Source organism: Melanerpes formicivorus, unplaced genomic scaffold, assembly GCF_026170545.1.
Source record: "Melanerpes formicivorus ecotype bairdi unplaced genomic scaffold, bMelFor1.0.p_v2 SCAF_21, whole genome shotgun sequence".
In the NCBI taxonomy this organism is placed as follows: Eukaryota; Metazoa; Chordata; class Aves; order Piciformes; family Picidae; genus Melanerpes; species Melanerpes formicivorus.
Window position 1 is genome coordinate 2,732,587 of NW_027142373.1, and position 18,638 is coordinate 2,751,224.

The 18,638-nt window shown below is 44.6% G+C and overlaps 1 protein-coding gene across 1 annotated transcript in view; it reads left to right on the forward strand.

Moving 5' to 3' along the window:
- Positions 1–18,638, forward strand: part of ANKFN1 (ankyrin repeat and fibronectin type III domain containing 1) — a 60,153-nt gene that overhangs the window by 29,292 nt on the left and 12,223 nt on the right. The window contains exons 8-13 of the mRNA XM_068151693.1: positions 1,452–1,559; positions 8,026–8,125; positions 9,284–9,416; positions 10,924–11,040; positions 14,554–14,769; positions 17,327–17,493. Coding sequence (XP_068007794.1) covers positions 1,452–1,559; positions 8,026–8,125; positions 9,284–9,416; positions 10,924–11,040; positions 14,554–14,769; positions 17,327–17,493 — 841 coding nt within the window. The remainder of the gene's footprint in view (positions 1–1,451; positions 1,560–8,025; positions 8,126–9,283; positions 9,417–10,923; positions 11,041–14,553; positions 14,770–17,326; positions 17,494–18,638) is intronic.

Consider the following 18,638-nt stretch of genomic DNA (forward strand, 5'->3'; position numbering starts at 1 on the left):
GCAGCTGGTCTGTGATATCGTGGTGGAGAGAAACATTTCTAGGCTTCATTAGCAGGTGTGTGGTGGACAGTGAGGGGAGCTGTCCATCCATGTCTGGTTTCTATGTCATTTTTATGCTAGTCAGCAATCTAAAGGCTCAGAAACTTTGGAAGCCACTAAGATAGAGGAATCATGAGGTTGTTTGAAACTCTACCAGCTTGTTGACACCAAAGCACTTTGAGATTGGTGAGTTCCAGTTGGCTCCTCTTGGCTGCTCCCAGGAGATCTAAAACCTGGACTCCCCACACCAAGCTCTTAAGTGCAACTGGCCCTTGATCTCTGCAGCATCACACAATGTGCAGGACAGCCACATGCAGCTGTCACAACTGCCCACAGGCTATCAGAACAGCAAATGTCTCCTCTTTCCACCCTTTCATGGAGCTTACTCTAGCTGCTGCACTAAATGGCAGCAAACCCATATTTATAATCCCTGGCACAGTGAGCCCACTGGAAGGAATGCTTGACTCCAAACTTCCATAGAAACCAGATCTGTATATTTAGTGAGAGAGCAAACTGTTTGTTGGTGGCTGTGAACACATTCATGGCCTCTAAGCCAGCAAGATGGAAGCATGTTTCCCTTGCAGACAGATCTCTTAATACCTTGATCCACTGCTACTTTGAGTCAGGAAACTGGTGCAAGACTTTTTTCTCATTATACTGGAAGGATGGAAATAGCCAAGTCTGGAATTACAAAGCTCCTTTCTGATAGACACTGGCTCATTCCCCTATCTGTGAAGAGATTGTTTCTCAAAATCAAGATTGAGATTGTAGCTACAGCAAAGGAGGGAAAACAAAGCAAAGGAGGGAAAGCAAAGTCTTTTGTAGGTTGAAAGTAGGTGGAACAGACAGAAAGCTCAGCTCAGCTTCTTGCCTCAGGAGAGCAGTGCTGAGCAGAGCCTGGGCTCCAGGGCAGGAACCACCAGCAACTGTCAGGCCTCTGCTGGGAGCAGGTTTTCAGAAGGGGTTTTGCTCAGAGCATGTTTCTCTGGCTACAGAGCTAGCTCTGGATGGAAGAAATGCTCACTCTCTGCTTTGCAGTGGGTTTTCTGGCTAACAGAGGACCAGGCTCCTGGTGTCCCAGCAAAAGGCAAAAGCAGCAGCAGGACCCTGGTGAAGTCCCAATGCAGTGAGCGTAGGCTGGAGCAGCTCTGGCCCTTTATCTACCTGTGGAGAGAAATAACCATTGTCTAGTTAGGCACCACAGGAGTTTCTAGGAGCTGATTGTGAGTTCTTGGTTAATAATCATTATGATTAATTAGCTGGCACAAGGTAAAGCAGCAGCAGACAGATGCAGAAACAACTCAGATGTAAAACTCCTCTAAAGCCCAGAAGTGTCACAGGCAAGAAAACATTTTTAAACCCTTGTACTGCACCTTTGTGTTCCATTTCTGTTTATTTCCTTTGTTCAACAGACTGGAAAGACTGCAGTGGAAGAGAACCTCGGCACAGGGGACACACTGAGGCCCTGGAACGCCTCCTTCAGCAGGTTCGAGCAGCTCATCAGCATTATAATTGCAGAGGTAAGGCAGAGGAGCTGTGTGGTAGGGCACCAGCCGAAGCCTCTGTGGCGCCTGTAATTTTAGCAGGTTTCTAACTAGGTCATACCTTCTCATTCATCAGGGGGAAAAAAAAAAAAAAAAAAGATATTAATATTGGCCCATCTGGAATCACTTTAGTGCACTATCTTGCTCTTAACCCTTGAAATTAGCTGGATGAAAACACTTGGAAGCTCGAAGGCAGGCAGCACAGACACACCCTTTCTGCCTCTGCGCACCTACGGATTTGTGGTTGCCTACAAGTTAGTTTCACACAGGATTCCACTGAAATGTTTCAAGAATCCCTCTTTTGTTTTGTTTTTCATCTAAAGAGAGTTAACAACTGGTTTGGATCAGAAGAGGGGACTTGGCTGCCTCCAAATGGAAGACACTAAGTACTCTAGTGGATGCGATGCCAATCCGTAATGAAAACTCCTTGCAGAGAGAAGATAAGCTTGCTGTGTTTTCAAATGGAATGGACCAAAACTAGGAGAGTATTCGAATCTCAGCCAGCTCTTTGCTCTTCATTCATGAGAAACAGACTGTGCCTTTAATAGCTCAAGAGCCAAGGCAACAGCTTGGCATTCTTTTTAAAGCATATATAAAAACTCCCCTTCTATATGGCTTGTTGAAAAGTGCTATTTATTTTCTTAGACTAAACTTCTAACTGGAATAATGCTTCATTGCAAAGGAACTCACTTTAAACTGAGCAGCTGAACGACCATGAAGTTTGCATTTTTCTTCACCTGGTGTGACTGTTATGCCAAGCTGCAACAGTTGATTTTCAGTCATAGCAATACCTAGGGCTGAACTCAGCTGGCTGAAAGGGAGAGATGCAGCCTTTGTTCTTTACGTGCAAATATGTCACGATCAGGATGATCCACAGTCTGCCACAGCCTTCTGTAGCCATAGCAACTTCAACTCTTTGGCTGTTTCTTGGAAAGGGAAGGGAGAGATTGCAGGGAAATGTTGTTTTTCTAATTAAAATTCATACCAGGATTATCACTTGCAGGTGGTCTTGGTACTGAAAATACAGCTGATGTGTTCTGTCTCTTCCATCCCTTTTTTTCATGCTGTTGAAGCCTTTTCTCCACAGCACAGTTTTTCCTTTCTGAAGTTAGGGCAGCTCTCGGGTCTTGCAGGCCACCTTCCCAGTCAACAGGGAGTAAGTGATGGAACATCTGAAAATATTCTTAGCATGAATTGTTGTGCTGCCACTGCAGCCCAGAACAGAAGCAGTTCAACCAGAACAACGTGCAGAAAATCCTTCCTTTGGAGAATCCGACACCACTGCCTGCTTCTTGCAAAATTCTACTGCTCCAGAAATCAGCCCCAGCCTCAAAGCACATTACAGACACCTTTGCTGTCACTTCCTAGCTACTTCTCCTTACATAACAAATAACAACACAGAAAATCTGTTTCACTCAGAATATTTTCTTGCATCCCTGGGACCTTACATGTGGCAGTTCTGCACAGTGGAGTCAGCAGCACCAAGTCAAAATCTCCTAATTGCTTGTAATGCCAGCATTACACAGGGCTGGATTTGGGATAAACCAGGGCTGTAACATAATAGCAGAGCCCTTGGAACTTGCCCTAAATACATGGCTCATGGCAACCCCTTATATCTTCATAATTTGGTGAAGAATCAAGACCAAAAGTTTGCAGAAGAAATAAGAATTATGGCTTCACTGTGACTCTGAAATTGGATTCTGGTATTTCTCAGCCTCAGTGAAATCTGAGTTTGGTCAAGGATCTGAGATAAGCTGCTGGAGAGGACTGAAAAACCCAAACAATGACATTCACTTCATACAATACGGAGGCCTGAGCTAGCTCCTGAATGTAAATTAGCGTGATTGGATTGACATGGACAGAAGTCAGCATGGAAATCAGCATGCAGGAGAGCTGAGGACCTGCCCAGGCGCTGATCCATTCTTTACTTTGCTTCTCTTGTCCACACTCCCCTCTGACTGTACATTAAACTGGAACCTCTGTCTTCTTCCCCGTCTGAGAAACATCAGCAAGTCACTGGACACTGTTTGTAGAGCACCCTGGGCTCTGCTCACAAGCACTGCTCTGCTGTGGTTTATAAATGAGAACAGGATCAGCTCTGCATGATCTAAAGCCAGGTGAAGACAGACAGGGCTCAGAACCAGGGTACTGGCACCTTGGCCTGTCACTAGGTGACTCCCCTGTGGGGCATCACGCTCCTGCCACTCAGGCTGGCTGAGGGAGGGGAGGAGGAGTGAAAAACTGAGGGCAATCAATCTGAGATGACTTGGATAACTTAGGTAAAAGCCTCAGAATGCAGAGCAGCTAGAAGAGCAAGGCTGTGTGCTGGTGCTCCAGCAGGACCTGGGCGGGTAGGATTGCCCAGATTCCAGGCAGAGCTCTTGTCCAAGGCTATTCATTGAGGCTTTGCACTGCAGCCTGCCTTTGGCCCTGGGCTTTGCATTGCAGGGGCTGAAGAAAACAAGCTACAAAAATACCAGGAAGAATACACTGGAATGTACAGTGAGTTTAAGAGCTTTTGGAATTAGATCAGCTGTTGCTTTTGAACCTGCTCTGTGATATGATGAAATCTCCAAGGGAATTACTTAGGAAGCTTTGCTTTCATATGTTTAATCTTCTGGAAAACCCTGATGATTACAAACAACAGGCAGCCATTTGTCTTCATAATACCATGCTACAGACTATCATAAGTGAGTTACTACAACTGGATGTCCTGGCAACACTTCAAATGTATTTTTTAAGTTTGTTTGGGGTTTTTTTTTGGCTTCTGGTAGATCATTCCTTCTAAACAACTCTGAGTGGATTAAGCAATTGTATGATGCTTCATTAAGAACCCAACTTCTCCATAACATGCTTACCAGATATCTTCTTTCTGAAATTTGATTGCAATGTACTTTACCAGACAAGCCTGAGGTGAAATAAATGTTTTAATTGTAATTTGATTCACAAGCAGAGAGCATGGGTTTATTGCATTCAGCAAAGAGAAGGATCTCTGATTCCACAGGGTGTTTAAAACCCTTCTGATTGATCATTATTTTTGAGGGTAAACAAAAAGCAGGCTTGGGGAGCAAGCCACAGGCTGAGAAGGTCAGGGAGAGCATTAAAGAAATTCCAATTTCAGCTGTCGAGCCTGGCTTTGTAAGCCTAAATACCCCACCCAGAAATATGACTGCCATGCCAGCAGCTTCTGCAGGAGGTACACCATCTTCTTCTGAGGGGCATCCTATCTTGAGGTGAGGCAATACAGAATCCATTGTGGTCTCAAGCATCTGACCAGCACTTTAGGCCTTAATTTCTGCCTGGAATTCTGTCTCTGTGCACATTATCCCAGTGTCACTGCTAAAAATGTGCAGTTTTAAATTGAGTTGGAATTAATCTATTTAGCTATTTGATGCATTTGCATAAGGTTACCCAATTAGTGAAAACTCTAAAGCCCATCTGATGCCCTCCACCAGGATTCCAGTGGAATCTAGCTCATGTTGTGCTAATTTGCTTCCTTCTTGAGGGTCACCCTAAATGATAATTGAGCTCTTCCACAGGCTGCTGATTTGTGGGGCTAAGATCTCAGACAGTGTGGCACTGAGGTAATTCCATGGACTTCACATCTGCCCCACTTGAGGAGAGGCACCCTCTTGTCTAGGACAAAGCATTCCAGATGATCTCTTGCCCAGAGAAGCAGCAGGGCATAACAGACATTCCTCTAGAGCAGAGACCACAGATGCAGCTTTCCTCTTACCCTTACACAGCCCTCTCAGGCTGTTTTTAAGTGTGTGTTACATTTAAGTGAACTGCAGAGACACATTTCTCTATCTCACCTGAGAAGAGCAAGCCTGCTGCTGTTGCAGACACCTTTGTAGTTAATTGCCTGTTTCAGCCCAGGTTTGAATGCTTCTGATCTCAAGCTCATCATGGAAAATTCTCCATTTGTTCACTCCAGAGCTCCTATTAGAAGGGCTCACAGCTCTGCTGCTGTATCATTTATTAATACAAACTTATTTTGCTGCTACTGCTGCTTTTCTGTAAAGGTTGCTCTGTGATATTTATTAGCTAATTAAATAACAGACAATACTCCATTTCCTGTAGGTCCAAATTATCCTCTCATCTCAGCTCCATGGATTTGGCTTCTAGACACACTGCACTGTAAAACAAAGGCAAACAGCAATGCAGGAGAGTTTGCAGTCTCCAGCTAGTTTTCCATTATTTCTTTTGCTGTTGGCTTCTGCCAAGCTGTGGAGTAGACCCAAACCACTGAGCAGCCCAGCAACATACATCTCACTTGTAATGTGCCCTCTTACTTTACTGCTGCAGTCTCTGGGTGTTTTATACAGAATTATGTTGCTCTGCCTTCAGCAATTTCCTCCTCCATTCCCTCCCATCCTTAATACAGCAGAAAATAAAAACTGCATAATTAGAATGAAATTTATATTCCTAAATTGGTCTTAACCTTGGGAGGAAGAAAGAATAAGGCAGGAGCTTTCCTGCAGCATTTGGTTTATATTACTGCGGTCCACTGAAAAGAAGGTTGACAGTGACATAAAAATGATCTGAGGAGATATGGATAGGAAAGGGGGGGAGGGGGCAAGGAAGGAATTATTATAATTTTTTTTTAAAGGAAAAGAAGGAAAAGCAAAGCCCAGATCAGTTGCCTCGAAGGAGCAATCATGGATTTGATGAGTCTGTTAAAACCAAACTGAACAGCGCACCGGAGAATATGACGCGGAGAACAAGTTTGCACTGCCAAGACAATGGATTTGATGATCTAATAATTCTCATGCATCTGATTTGTATGATTTCAGCCCCAATAGAACCTTGTTCCCTTTGTACTTGCTTTTCAGCAGGGTGGTAATTATTGCTAACAATGTGTCTTCTTCCTCTGGCTTGCGACGTGCAAATTTATTCGTCACTTAAAGCTGCCACGAGTGCCTCCACAGATGGGGTTTGACAATAGCAAATTTAGATGTGCTTTAAATGTTCAAACCTAGAACTCACTGGGGAGACACAGGCAGACACCTCCCACTCTGCTCTGGAGGTGAGTGGGATAAGTGTTGGTCTGAAAACACCTAAGCAGACTGATGAGCAGCTTTCAGCAAGGCGTTTTTCATGAGTCTTATTTTTTTTTCCCCCACTGGAGAAGGGTGTCCCTCAAACTGTTTGACAGTCTGGATGGGTGTCCATGCTCCCTGCAAATAAACAGATCCTGGAAAGCTGAGATGTAGCTTCCCAGTTACATCTTTCTTTTTGTCTTTGCTTTCAGATCACAGCAAAGAGCTGAAGAATTCATTAATTCTTTCTTTTTTTTTTTTTAACTAAATGTTCCTGCTGTTCCTCTTGCAACAGCATTAAACAGGAGAGGGACTTCACAAAAGACAATGTGCAAAACCCAGCTTTACAGGGCCTGTTCCTTTTAAATGCCACACACTCTAGGCTGTACAGTCCTGCCTAGTCCTGCCTGTCACCCTGGGGCACAGTCGCTAAAACCTGCTTCCAGGTGGACACAGCTGTCTCAGAGCCACTTTCAGTTCCAGAAGTGGCTTCCAAGAAAACTCAGGCCATGCACAAGAGAAGGGAAGTCAGGAAGTCAAATTCATTCCAGTGAAAAAGGGTACAGAGTATAAGAAAACCACCTTTCCCCCCATGGATTATTAGGTAGATATTTGAATGTATCAAATTCTCTTATTGAGAGAACTGCTGCAGAGACCTTTGCAGGCACACAACAGTTTTGACGTGAAATGGGTCAAAGGCCAGGTTGGAGGAGGCCTTGAGCATCCAAGTCTAGTTGAGAGGTATCCATGCCCATGGTGGGGAGGCTGGAGTAGATGATCTCTGAGGTCACTGTATTATCCTTGGACTCCAAATGTAAGTGTGAAAGATCTGAAGCAAAACAGGAGAGTGGCAATTGCTGTGCTAAGTGAAAAAAACCTCCAAACAAAAGCAGATTAATTTAGTGTGATGCAGAGGGAGACCAGGGTCAGTTTCGTTGTTTCCTTAAAGCCTTTGGCTCAGATTGGGGATGCTGTGAAGTTAGGGATGAACCAGTTATTCAGTTCAGAAGCTAAAGCTATATGTGGACAGAAACTGAGGCATTACAACACCTAAAATGTTGACTGATGGGACAAACGCCTTCCTGGATTTATGAGACCACTTTCAAAACCCCTGTCATTCTGAACAGGTTCAAGCTATCTTTTGCTTAGGAGCAAATTATTTTCACCATGTCTGAGTTTGCTGCAAGTGTGGAAATGGTTTGCTGCTGCTTATCACTAAGATAATGAAAACACAAGCAAAAGGCTGTCTTGGAGCATGTTTCTAAATGTTGTCTTTTGAAAGGCAATTAGTGGGCACCGGCTGAATTTAGTATTGTGCTTCAAGAGACAAAAGGTTCTTTATGAGATACTAACTGAAATTTAAGTGCTGGGATTGGTTTGCCTTTTCTTTTTCCTTCTAGAAAGCTCGAAATTACAGAATGCTGGTCGCAAACAATCAGTTTCCAGAAGCCTGAAGCACCTTTTCCACTCATCAAACAAGTTTGTGAAGACTCTGAAACGGTTTGTCACGCATTTTATCTCCCAAACCTTCTGAGGTTTAGCTGGCAGCTGCTGCTCGAATGTAGCAATGAGAAGCACCTCAGAAATGTGGGTGATGATTCCACCACCAACGAGCCAGCAATCCATTAGGACTTGATAAAATCACATAGGTGCAGGGCTGGTGCAGCTGATAGGAAAATAATGCTCCAGCTCTTGCTGAGATGAACAGAATCTTCTTGTGATTACTGTTGGGAATGGAGCTGAAACACAGCAGAGTAAAAGATTCTGTGCAAACACAAAGTGCAGTTACTGAGATGCTTTGGAAGCCCTGCCTCCGTTTCTGCTCAGTAATGAAAGTGTAGTGTTTATTTCATTCACAGGATGAAATGCAGAGCTCAGATAACATGGCTTAACAGCCTGCTGGCAGCAAGAAACACATCTAGAGTTCTCTAACATCTGTAGCTGGGTTTGCAACCCAGTGCCACCCAAACAACCCTCAAGCCTTGGTCATTTCTTTTAGCAAATGCAAGCTGTTGGATTATTTCTTCTTTCACTGCCAGTTGGCTTTTTCTTCTTTGCATTTTGGTAAGAGTTTGATTCTTTCAGGAGAACTCTCCAGAGCCTTTGAATTCCCTAAGGCAACTACTTAACGTATGTAACTAATTGCAAGGGTAAATATTGAAAGGAATAATCTCTATAAACAGTTTTGCAGATATGCTGGCCAAGTTCCACTCAATTACACTAATGTAAATCCATAATAACCCACCTGATTTCAGCTGAGTTTCTTCAGGTTTACTCTGTAGCAAGAGTAAATCTGGGGGGCAGAACTAAGCCCATTAGTGATAAAAAGTTGTAGTCAAATTTCTGATTTCCAAAGTGCATAAAGCCTCCATTGTACACTGTTTACCCTGCCAAAGTTATGGCTAAAGCTGATGTCAGTGGCTTGCACACATTCATACTCCTTAGATTCCTGTAGTCTCACATCATCTAAAGTGATAAGCTGCCCAAACATCTTCCAGAATTTACTGGCTGAGGCTGCATGATCCCTGTGACAGAACATAAGTCCAGATGATTCCGTTTGTCTCCTCAGAATCTAAAATCCGTGGTAGGCTCAGTCAGATTTGGCATGGATGTGAACAGACATGAAAGGTGTTTGACAATGTTTCCTTCTCTCTTTAGGGGACTCTACTTATCTGTTATATTTTTTTACAAAGACAATTTGTTAGTCACCAATGAAGATCAAATCCCAATTGTGGAAATTGATGACTCGCACAGCAGTTCGGTCATGCAGGATTTCCTGTGGTTCACAAAGGTAACAGCAGCCTCGTTTCATGCATTGTCTCCACAGTTTGTTGCTAGCAATGCCTAGGCCCCAGCTCAGGGTTCTGAAGATGTGCAATAATGTCATTACAGAGCTAAATGGTGCAGGGCTTCCCCTTTCCCTCATCTTGAAATACACTTTTCTGGGGTCATAGAATGTTACATAGAATAAACCAGGTTGGAAGAGACCTTCAAGATCATCGCATCCAACCCATCAACCAATCCAACCCACCCAAACAGCTAACCCATGGCACCAAGCACCCCATCAAGTCTCCTCCTGAACACCTCCAATGACGGCGACTCCACCACCTCCCTGGGCAGCCCATTCCAATGGGCAATCACTCTCTCTGTATAGAACTTCTTCCTAACATCCAACTTAAACCTCCCCTGGTGCAGCCTGAGACTGTGTCCTCTTGTTCTGGTACTGGGTGCCTGGGAGAAGAGACCAACATCCACCTGTCTACAACCTCCCTTCAGGTAGTTGTAGAGAGTAATAAGGTCACCCCTGAGTCTCCTCTTCTCCAGGCTAAGCAAACCCAGCTCCCTCAGTCTTTCCTCATAGGGCTTGTGTTCCAAACCCCTCACCAACTTTGTTGCCCTTCTCTGGGTCAGTTCTGTGGTGGTGGCACAATTAACTCTTTTTAATGTATGACCCCACACAAGTGATGGCTGCTTGTAAAAGGTGAATGAACATTCAGAGGAGGAGCCTAAAGCAAAACCTAGAAGTTTTGAAGTCAGTATTATGGTGATGCCATCAGTTAAGATATCTTCACACTGTATTTTTTACCCTAAAGAACAGTAAATCAATTTTACACGCAAGGCCAAACTGCAATTGAAATAGCTGCACCTCACAGCAGAGACATTCCAGGAGGGCCACAAAGATGATCCAAGGCTGGAACATCTCTGCTGTGAGGACAGGCTGAGGGAGCTGGGAGTGTTCAGTCTAGAGATCAGAAGACTCTGGGGGGACCTTAGAGCTACCTTATGATACCTGAAGGGATCCTACAGGAAGGCTGCAGAGGGACATTTCATAAGAATATCTAGCAATAGGAAAAGGGAGAATGGTTTGAAGCTGAGGCAGAGCAAGGTTAGACTGAATCTGAGGAAGAAGTTCTTCAATATGAGGTTGGTGAGACTCTGGAACAGGCTGCCTGGGTAGGCTGTGGATGCCTCCTCCCTGGGGGTGCTCAAGGCCAAGTTAGATGAGGCCTTGAGCAGCTGAGTCTGGCTGAGAGGTGTCCCTGCCCATGATGGGGCAGCAGATGATCTCTGAGGTCCCACCCAACCTAAACCATTTTGTGATTCTATGATTTACAGAACAACTTCCATGTCTGAGTCAATATTTGTTTCATGTTTATCTGGACAACTCACTGCCATCCACAGCAACTCAAAGTGACCAATACCTACTGATTTTTCCAAGTCCAAAATGCTTTTAGTTTCATTTCTGTCTTTGCAAATGCTGAGAACCAACACTGACTGAACTGGACATGTTTTTGCAGTTGTCCTGCATGTGGGACGACATCAGATGGCTCAGGCAGAACATGTCTATATCTGTGTCCTCATCAACAGCACTTCAGGCCAGGCAGAAGATGCTTTCAGCAGCAGCACAGCTACAGGTTGGTTGCTTTTCACATTTCTAGCTACTAATTCAGTGACTTCCTACTCACTAAAGGATGATTCTGCCAGCTGTCCTGTGGTTCACCACTCCTCACTGGCCTCTTCTTATGAGCAGTGTTATCAACCTACAATGAGCTGAGCCACTGAGCCTCTCCTGCCAGCTGGATGGAAGCAGTCACAGTAAAAGAGAAGAGCAACAAAAAGAAAGGAAAGAAACAACAGTGGCACATGAAGAAACAAACAGATATGAACCAGCAAATAATGACCACAGATAAGCCTCTGGGTTTACAGATTGGGAATTCAGGATTTATAATCCTAATATTGGCTGCTCAAAAGCCTCTTAGAAGGTCTATTCATAATTAATTATTCATATATTAATGAAGCATTTAAACTCTGGGTAAATTTAACTCTCCCCTGTGCTATATGGGACCTTGGAGCAGGAGATACCTTCTGTCCCTGACCAGGAGGACAAGTAGGCTGCTGAAGCTGCCAGAATAGTGCTCATGATTCACCCATGGCTTAGAAACTGCTCAGGCACAATTTCTGGGGCAGAACCACACTGTCTGACCAACAGGATGGCTGTGCTCTTGTGGATTGCCAGTGGGGAAATAGGCAGGAATCTTCCATTAAGTTCTTAATTGAGCTGCCAGAATTTTTAAGGTGAAATGTACCATTGTGCAGAGAAGCTGCCAGAGAGCTATTCAGAGCCTTAAAACCAGAGACCAGGAGAGAGTCAGTGGTGCACAGACAGCAGCACTGCACACACTGTTCCTGTCACCATGTTAAGGCACAGCAGTGACCCTCAGTATGGTTCTGTTCCACCCTGTGTTGCAGACACAACCTGAGTGGTACTGCAAAGGCCACTTAATCACTCTTTGTCCTGGGCCACTATTTGCTATGCAAATAGTAATGAGATGTTCTCCAGCAGAACATTTGGACCTTTGTTGTAAAGCTTGTGAAGAATGGGTTTCAAGACAGGGTCAAAGCTCTAGCTGGAGGGCAGACACTTTGATAACTTTGATACTCTTGGGGGAAAATCTATTTTCCAAAAGATGTGAGCAGGATTCTTACAGGAAAGGTATACCCAGGCCTCCCTTCCTTCTTCCTTTTGTTTGAACAAAGTCACCAGGAAAAATCCATGGTGCAGCCACGGAATTACTGAAGACCTTCATATTGCTTGGCTCATTGCTTGGCCACCCCTCTGTTATTGCCAGTCGATGCAATAAGCTGTGTTTATAGCAGCTGGGAGAGCCAGGCACTCCCTGGCCATTATTAAGACCATCCATGTGGGGTTTGGTTTACATCTTCTGGCAAAGCACTGTACAGGGGAGCAGCCTTCCTGGGCAACCACCTGTCTTGCCTGATTTCCCCAAAGTACCCCCAAACACATGGAATGCCAGCCTGCTGCACCTTTATTGGAGGACCACCTGTGTTAAGCAGCAGCTGCCTGTCAGTCCTTTGAGCTGTCAGAGAGAAACTTTTCATTGTGTTTTCTGAAGGTTCCCTCTGGTGTGGTTAGCTCAGCTTAGGTAGCACAGGTTCCATTGGTGCAGATGGCCTTTCCCAGAGCCCTGCCAGCCTTCAGGGACTGCACTGGGAGACAACCAAGGATCCTTGACTGTTATTTGCTTGCAGAGATGTTCAGAGCAGAGCTTGAAGCACAGAAATACAGCAAATGTGCCTGTGTGGTGTAGTGCTCTGCTGAATTGCTGGCAAATTTATGGTCCCTAACATTTGCTCTGTTAGCTTGTCACCAACACACCAGCCGCTAACGGTGTGTGGCCTGCTGGGATCCACCCATGGAAGGATCTCCATAAAGTTCATACAGCTGAATAGGTTTTATTGTGGCAGTTAATAGACTGGCTCTGCAGGAATTCAGGACAGAATGGGAAAGATCAGTGACAACACAGCTGCTGAGGGACTAGATCAGTGGATACAGAGACAGCAGGGACTGGAACTTTGCCTGTTGTTACCAGTAGACAGCTAAAGCAAACAAAGCACCAGTGATGGGGTGCCAAGCTGAGCAGACACAATGCTTTCACAGCATGAGCTGCTCACACAGTCACATCTGTAGGTGCCCCCACTATCCATGCTGGAAGGCCATCCAGAATGCACAGTGACAGGAAAGAACTGTCTGTGTGCACCTAGGCACACTCACACGCTGCAGTGATGAATATGACAAAAGGCCAACATCTACCTGCAAGGATTTGTTCCACCTGTGGGCACAGGGATTAATAGAAAAGGTGTACTCAGGACACCCAGTGCTAACCAGTGAATCAGATAACCTGAAAAGGCAGAAGAATTAACAACAACAACAAAAAGAGGGAAAGTGCTATGGAAACACCATCAGTGTGCCCAGCATGAAGCTGAAGCAGCCAAGTGATGGCACACAAAGGGCAGGCACCGTGCTGAGTACCTGGAGCTTACAAACAACCTAATAACGCACAGTTTATAAGCAAATATTGCCTGCTAAGTACAGATAAATCATTTTGGGGTAACCTATCCGTTTGCAATGTCATAAAGTTAATGTTCAGCACTTGCCTAAGCACACAATGTGCTGCATTGTGAACTCAGGTTTTCCTCCTGAAGTGCCCCCAGCCCTGCCCAGCTTGCTGCAGATCTCCTGAGAAGCAGTGCAGCACTGAGCATATTTCAAATGTTAGGCATTTTTCTTTCAGACATCTGGGAATCTCTTCAGTGGCTGCTCCCTCGCCTGAGTGTGTTTGCACCTACAAGCAGACGCCTTACTGTGTGAGAAAAGGGATTTTGACCAAAATATGTATTTTATGTGGAGTCTTTTGAAATTACTTTTCTTTAATCCTCACATATTTTCCTGGAGAGCTTTGCCCAGCTAGCTCGTTGGTTTCTGCCGGTTTTGTCTAGCACATTCTTGGTATTTGAAGCAAAAGGAAAAGGGTCCTTGTCTCCTCAAATTCTTCTGAGCTCCTTCCCAAACACACTCTGCAGTTCAGCTCCAGAATTATTTACATTCAGCACAGATAGGAGAGCCTCTTACTTTCACTGCTGAAAATAATCTGAATCGTTTTAAACCAGAGGACAAAAAATGGAGATTGTAATTAACGACACTGACAGAAATTATCCATCATGAATGGTGTGGGGACAGAGGAAGAATTTTGTGTCATCTCTGACATTTGTGTATAGAGAGGTTAAGATAAGCACCTAGCTTCCAATCAGAAAGGCTGCACTGATACAAAAAGAAGAGCACTGGAGCAACACAGTGATATGAAGATTGCATCCTTTATCTTTACATGACTGGGCAAAACCAGGAAATTTTGCCCAAATAAGTGAATTACTTTCCAGTGTCTCCTTTTCCAAAGGCACTGGATTGTAAAAGGCTTTCTGGAGGTCTCCATTAACTGTTGGACCAAACACTGATGAACCAAATACCTCAGAGGAGTCACAACTCAGTCCACAAACCCAACTCAGGGCTGGTGTCACTCTCCTGCTAGATGATAAATAACTTTTACTTTCTGATTTGCTTTGTTTTCTAGAATTTGCTGGGAACTCACAACCTAGGCAGAGTTTTTTATGAGCCCATCAAGGACCGGCATGGCAATATGCTGATAGTCACTATCCGAGAAGTGGAGAGCCTCTATTCCTTCTTTAACGGCAAATGGATGCAGGTATCTAAACTCCAAAGCCAGAGGAAATCCCTTTCAACTCCAGAGGAGCCAACAGCACTAGACATCTTGCTTATAACAATTCAGGTAGTGCTTTGCTTCTCTTACTGTGTGTTATTTGCTTTTGTAAAGCCTGTGCCAGAGCCCTGATTTTTGGAAGAGTCTTGCAGAATTTTAGGCCCAAATCCAGTGCCCAATAAAATCAATGGCAAGGCTCCCACTGAAAGCAAAGACTTATATTACTTCCAGTAGGTCTGGGACCAGATCCTTAATATGTCAAGTATCCATGAGATTCTAAAGAAATTACTTCAAAGCCCTAGCAGAGCATAGTAGTTTCTATCAGTTTCAGGAAGCCATGCTATGGAATTCTGCAGCAGGGGATATAAAAACCTTCAACATTCTCTGGGATGTTCTTAAGCACCTCTGCAGACATTTACTGTTTCTACACTCCCTGAGATTTTTTTCATCCAACCCTGAATGCTAAACCTAGGTTTAAAAGCCTTACTGCTCTACTTAATGAATCTGTTCTGTGGGGTTCAGAGTTCCTTGGAGCTAAAGAATCCCTTACTGACCAGAACCCTTCCTCAGTTTCTTTATAACATGCCCCTAGAATCATAGAATCATTAAGGTTGGAAAAGACCTCTGAGATCATCATGTTCAAGCTTCTACCCAACACTTCCACAACCACTGGACCATGTCCAAAATTGTCACATCTATTTGTTTTCTGAACACCACCAGGGATGGTGACCCCACCACCTCCCTGGGCAGCCTCTCCCAATCCCCAACCACTCCTGCAGAAAAGAAATGCTTCCAATCTAAACTTCCCCTGGCAGATAAATATCAAGGTAAGGATTGAGTTTAGAAGTTGTTTTGCATCATCAGTTCAACTGACGTAGCTAATCCATGAGGTTTTCAGCCCTTCAGGAAGCATGGAATTGTAGACACAGGTTAAACCTAGATCACAGCAAAGTTTTTTTCATGAAGGTGTCCAGCAAAAGGCAATGGTTTGAAGCTGAGGCAGAGCAGGGTCAGACTGGATCTGAGGAAGAATTTCTTCAGTAGGAGGGTGGTGAGACTCTGGAATAGGCTGCCCAGGAAGGCTGTGGCTGCCTCCTCCCTGGGGGTGCTCAAAACCAGGTTGGATGAGGCCTTGAGCAGCTGATTCTAGTTGAGAGGTGACCCTGCCCATGGTGGGGAGGTTGGAACAGATGATTTCTGAGGTCCCTTCCAACCTGAGCCATTCTAGGATTCTATGAAAATGTCAGTAGCCAGTTTCTCTAAAACTGTTGCATCATTACTCCAAATACTAGAAGACAAATCCTTGTCCTAGTCCCTCCTCTAGCATCTTCCACTAGACCAAGCCTGCTGTGGTTCATTTTGGAGCTGGAGGCACTTTCTGGAGCACAGACTGCTTTTTGGGCCGGAAACAGACAGGCAATCAAAATCCACATTGCCAGCTTTCAGAGACCTTACAACATTTCCAAAAGACAATAAAACTTACCTGATCTATGTTAGATTTCATGCATTAAAATGTGTTAAAGGTGTAGAAAGACGTCAGTCTGGGCAAAAGTTTTACATTAGCCAACACGAAATGGAGGCCTGATCAGATTTCCACAAAGATCTCAGTGGAAAAAATGTTCCCCTAATGGTTTACACATTCCTATCTAATGCCCACCCTTTCTTGTATTACTTCTTTAATCATCCAATGGGTATTTGGTTCATGAAGTGCTTGTGAAAATGAGGGTCTAATTGCATTGGCCAGAGCCAAGCATAGCACTGGCAGATAATTTGATGGTTCCAAGAGCAAAGGCTCAAGGCCAGGTGTCTAATCCTCACCCAGGGCAGAAGCACACATTCCTCAGGCTGGCAGCAGACATCATTTTTAGGGTAGTTTAGGGGGACTGCTATACATAGCCTTGGAAATGTCTGCTGGCTTCAGTAAATCCACCATTGTTAGTGCCTTCTGAGCTCTATCTGTGATAAAGTTATTTGTTCAGAACAAAACCAGCCATTAATTAAGCTTGGCAACCCACCAACCTCAGAGGTCTCCCTGTTGACAGCAGGTGACACACAACAGGTTTAGAGGGATGTAGGCTGGGACTCAGTAGGGATTTCTCTGGTGACAGCACAGGTTTATGCAGCCCAAGTGACAGCTTTTCCCCAGTGCTGCTCAGCTCTGCTTGGTGTAGCACCAAAAATGGACCAAAGAGCTGCTCTGGCTGGAAAATGCCTCCTCCTCCTCCTGAGCTGTTTGTCAGCTGATGCAGTTCCCTGCCCCAGCTCACTGCTGAAATGCTCAGTAGGAGTGCAGAGCTGAGGGTTATTTAAGCCATTTAAAATATTACAGTGGTATAGAAGAGTGAAATCTCAGGTTTATAGAGCCAGTTCCTGCATGAGGTGGGGATCACAGGGAACTTGTGTGTGGCTTCAAGTGAAAAAGTTGTCCAAGTGCATCCAAACCTGCCAGAGATTATTTATATGCTTAAGGATGTGCTGAAATGCTTTGTGAATTGAGAACACTTGAAACAGAGAGTCAGCTGTCAAAACGGTTGATGCTTTTTGATCTCAAACTCTTCTGCTTATGGGGGTGGGGGTAGGAAGAATAAATAAATAAAAAAATAAGATTTTGTTTCTCTTAAAACAGGACATACTTTCCTATCACAAACGAAGCCAGCAGCGCCTCCCTCCAGGCTTGTACCTGGGTTACCTTAAACTCTGCAGCTCTGTGGACCAAATCAAAGTGCTGGTGCTGCAGAAGTTGCCTAATGTCCTGTGTCACGTTAAAGTCCGAGACAACAGCAATGTCTCCAAGTAAGTGTATTTATTTCTGAGTTTGCACACACAGCTGGAGAGAGAGGATGTTTGTTTTCAGTCGAAACTGATCAAATTGAAAAGCCATAGCAAAGTTGTAGGTGCCAGCATATCTTGGCTCAGGTGGGTACACAGCTTCACAGATTGCATCAGGTTGGAAGTGACCCTCACAGCTCATCTTGTCCAAGCCCCTGCAGCTCGAGCAGGCTGCCCAGGGCCACATCAAGTCAGAGCCTGAATGTTTCCAGGGATGAAGCCCCAACCACATCCCTAGACAACCTGTCAGCACAGATCCCAGCACCTCTCTGAAGGCCTCTCCAGCACATGGACTTGTGAGCCCCCTGGGTTTTAAGGGCAGTATTCTGTGGTCACTCAGATTGTGCTCAGTGCTGAGAATCTTCCAGATATCTCCTAGGAAGGTCATAGCCTGTAGCCCTGTGCCAGTGAATTCAGTGTCAGCCTTTCTGTTGATTTTCACTGACCATAAGGTGTGGTGGTGATTTTTCTGGGTATTCTCTGTGTAACAGTTGGTTTCTTGCTCTAATCCACAGCAAGCAGTAACTGCAAACATTCAGACTTGTTCTCAGCCACTGAACTGGTGTGCCCTGGGGAAAGCCATCTGCCCTTGGTCCACTGCTTCCCTTATCTGCTGGGCAAGGGCACTTCTTTGTACTACCAACTACTGTCCTCGTGGCCACACATTTTGTTGGCTTTTCTTCTGAAGCTTTTTCATCCCATAGCATTTCAGCAACCAGCTGATAATTTTGCATGAGGAAAAAAAGGAACTGGGTATCTATATAGATAGCAAGGAGTGTAGAATTGATTCCAACAACATGTAGTATTGATGTAGTATTAATACCAACAACACTATTGGACGGAATCTAAAGCTGAGTGCTTCAGAGTTTATCACAGCCTCTGACTCTTGAAGTTCAAGACCATTATTTTTGGAGCAAATCAAACCACATCTACTACTTGTCTTGTAGTGGGGTTTCCTGTGCTCTTTTTCTTGACTGTTTTGTGCTGGCTGCTTGTCAAGGCTGAATACTGGGCAGGGGGAATTAAGGATTTGATCCAGAAAGATGATTCCCATATCTATCAGCTCTAGCATGGATATGTCTTGAGTAAACCCGGAAGGTCCTTGGCTC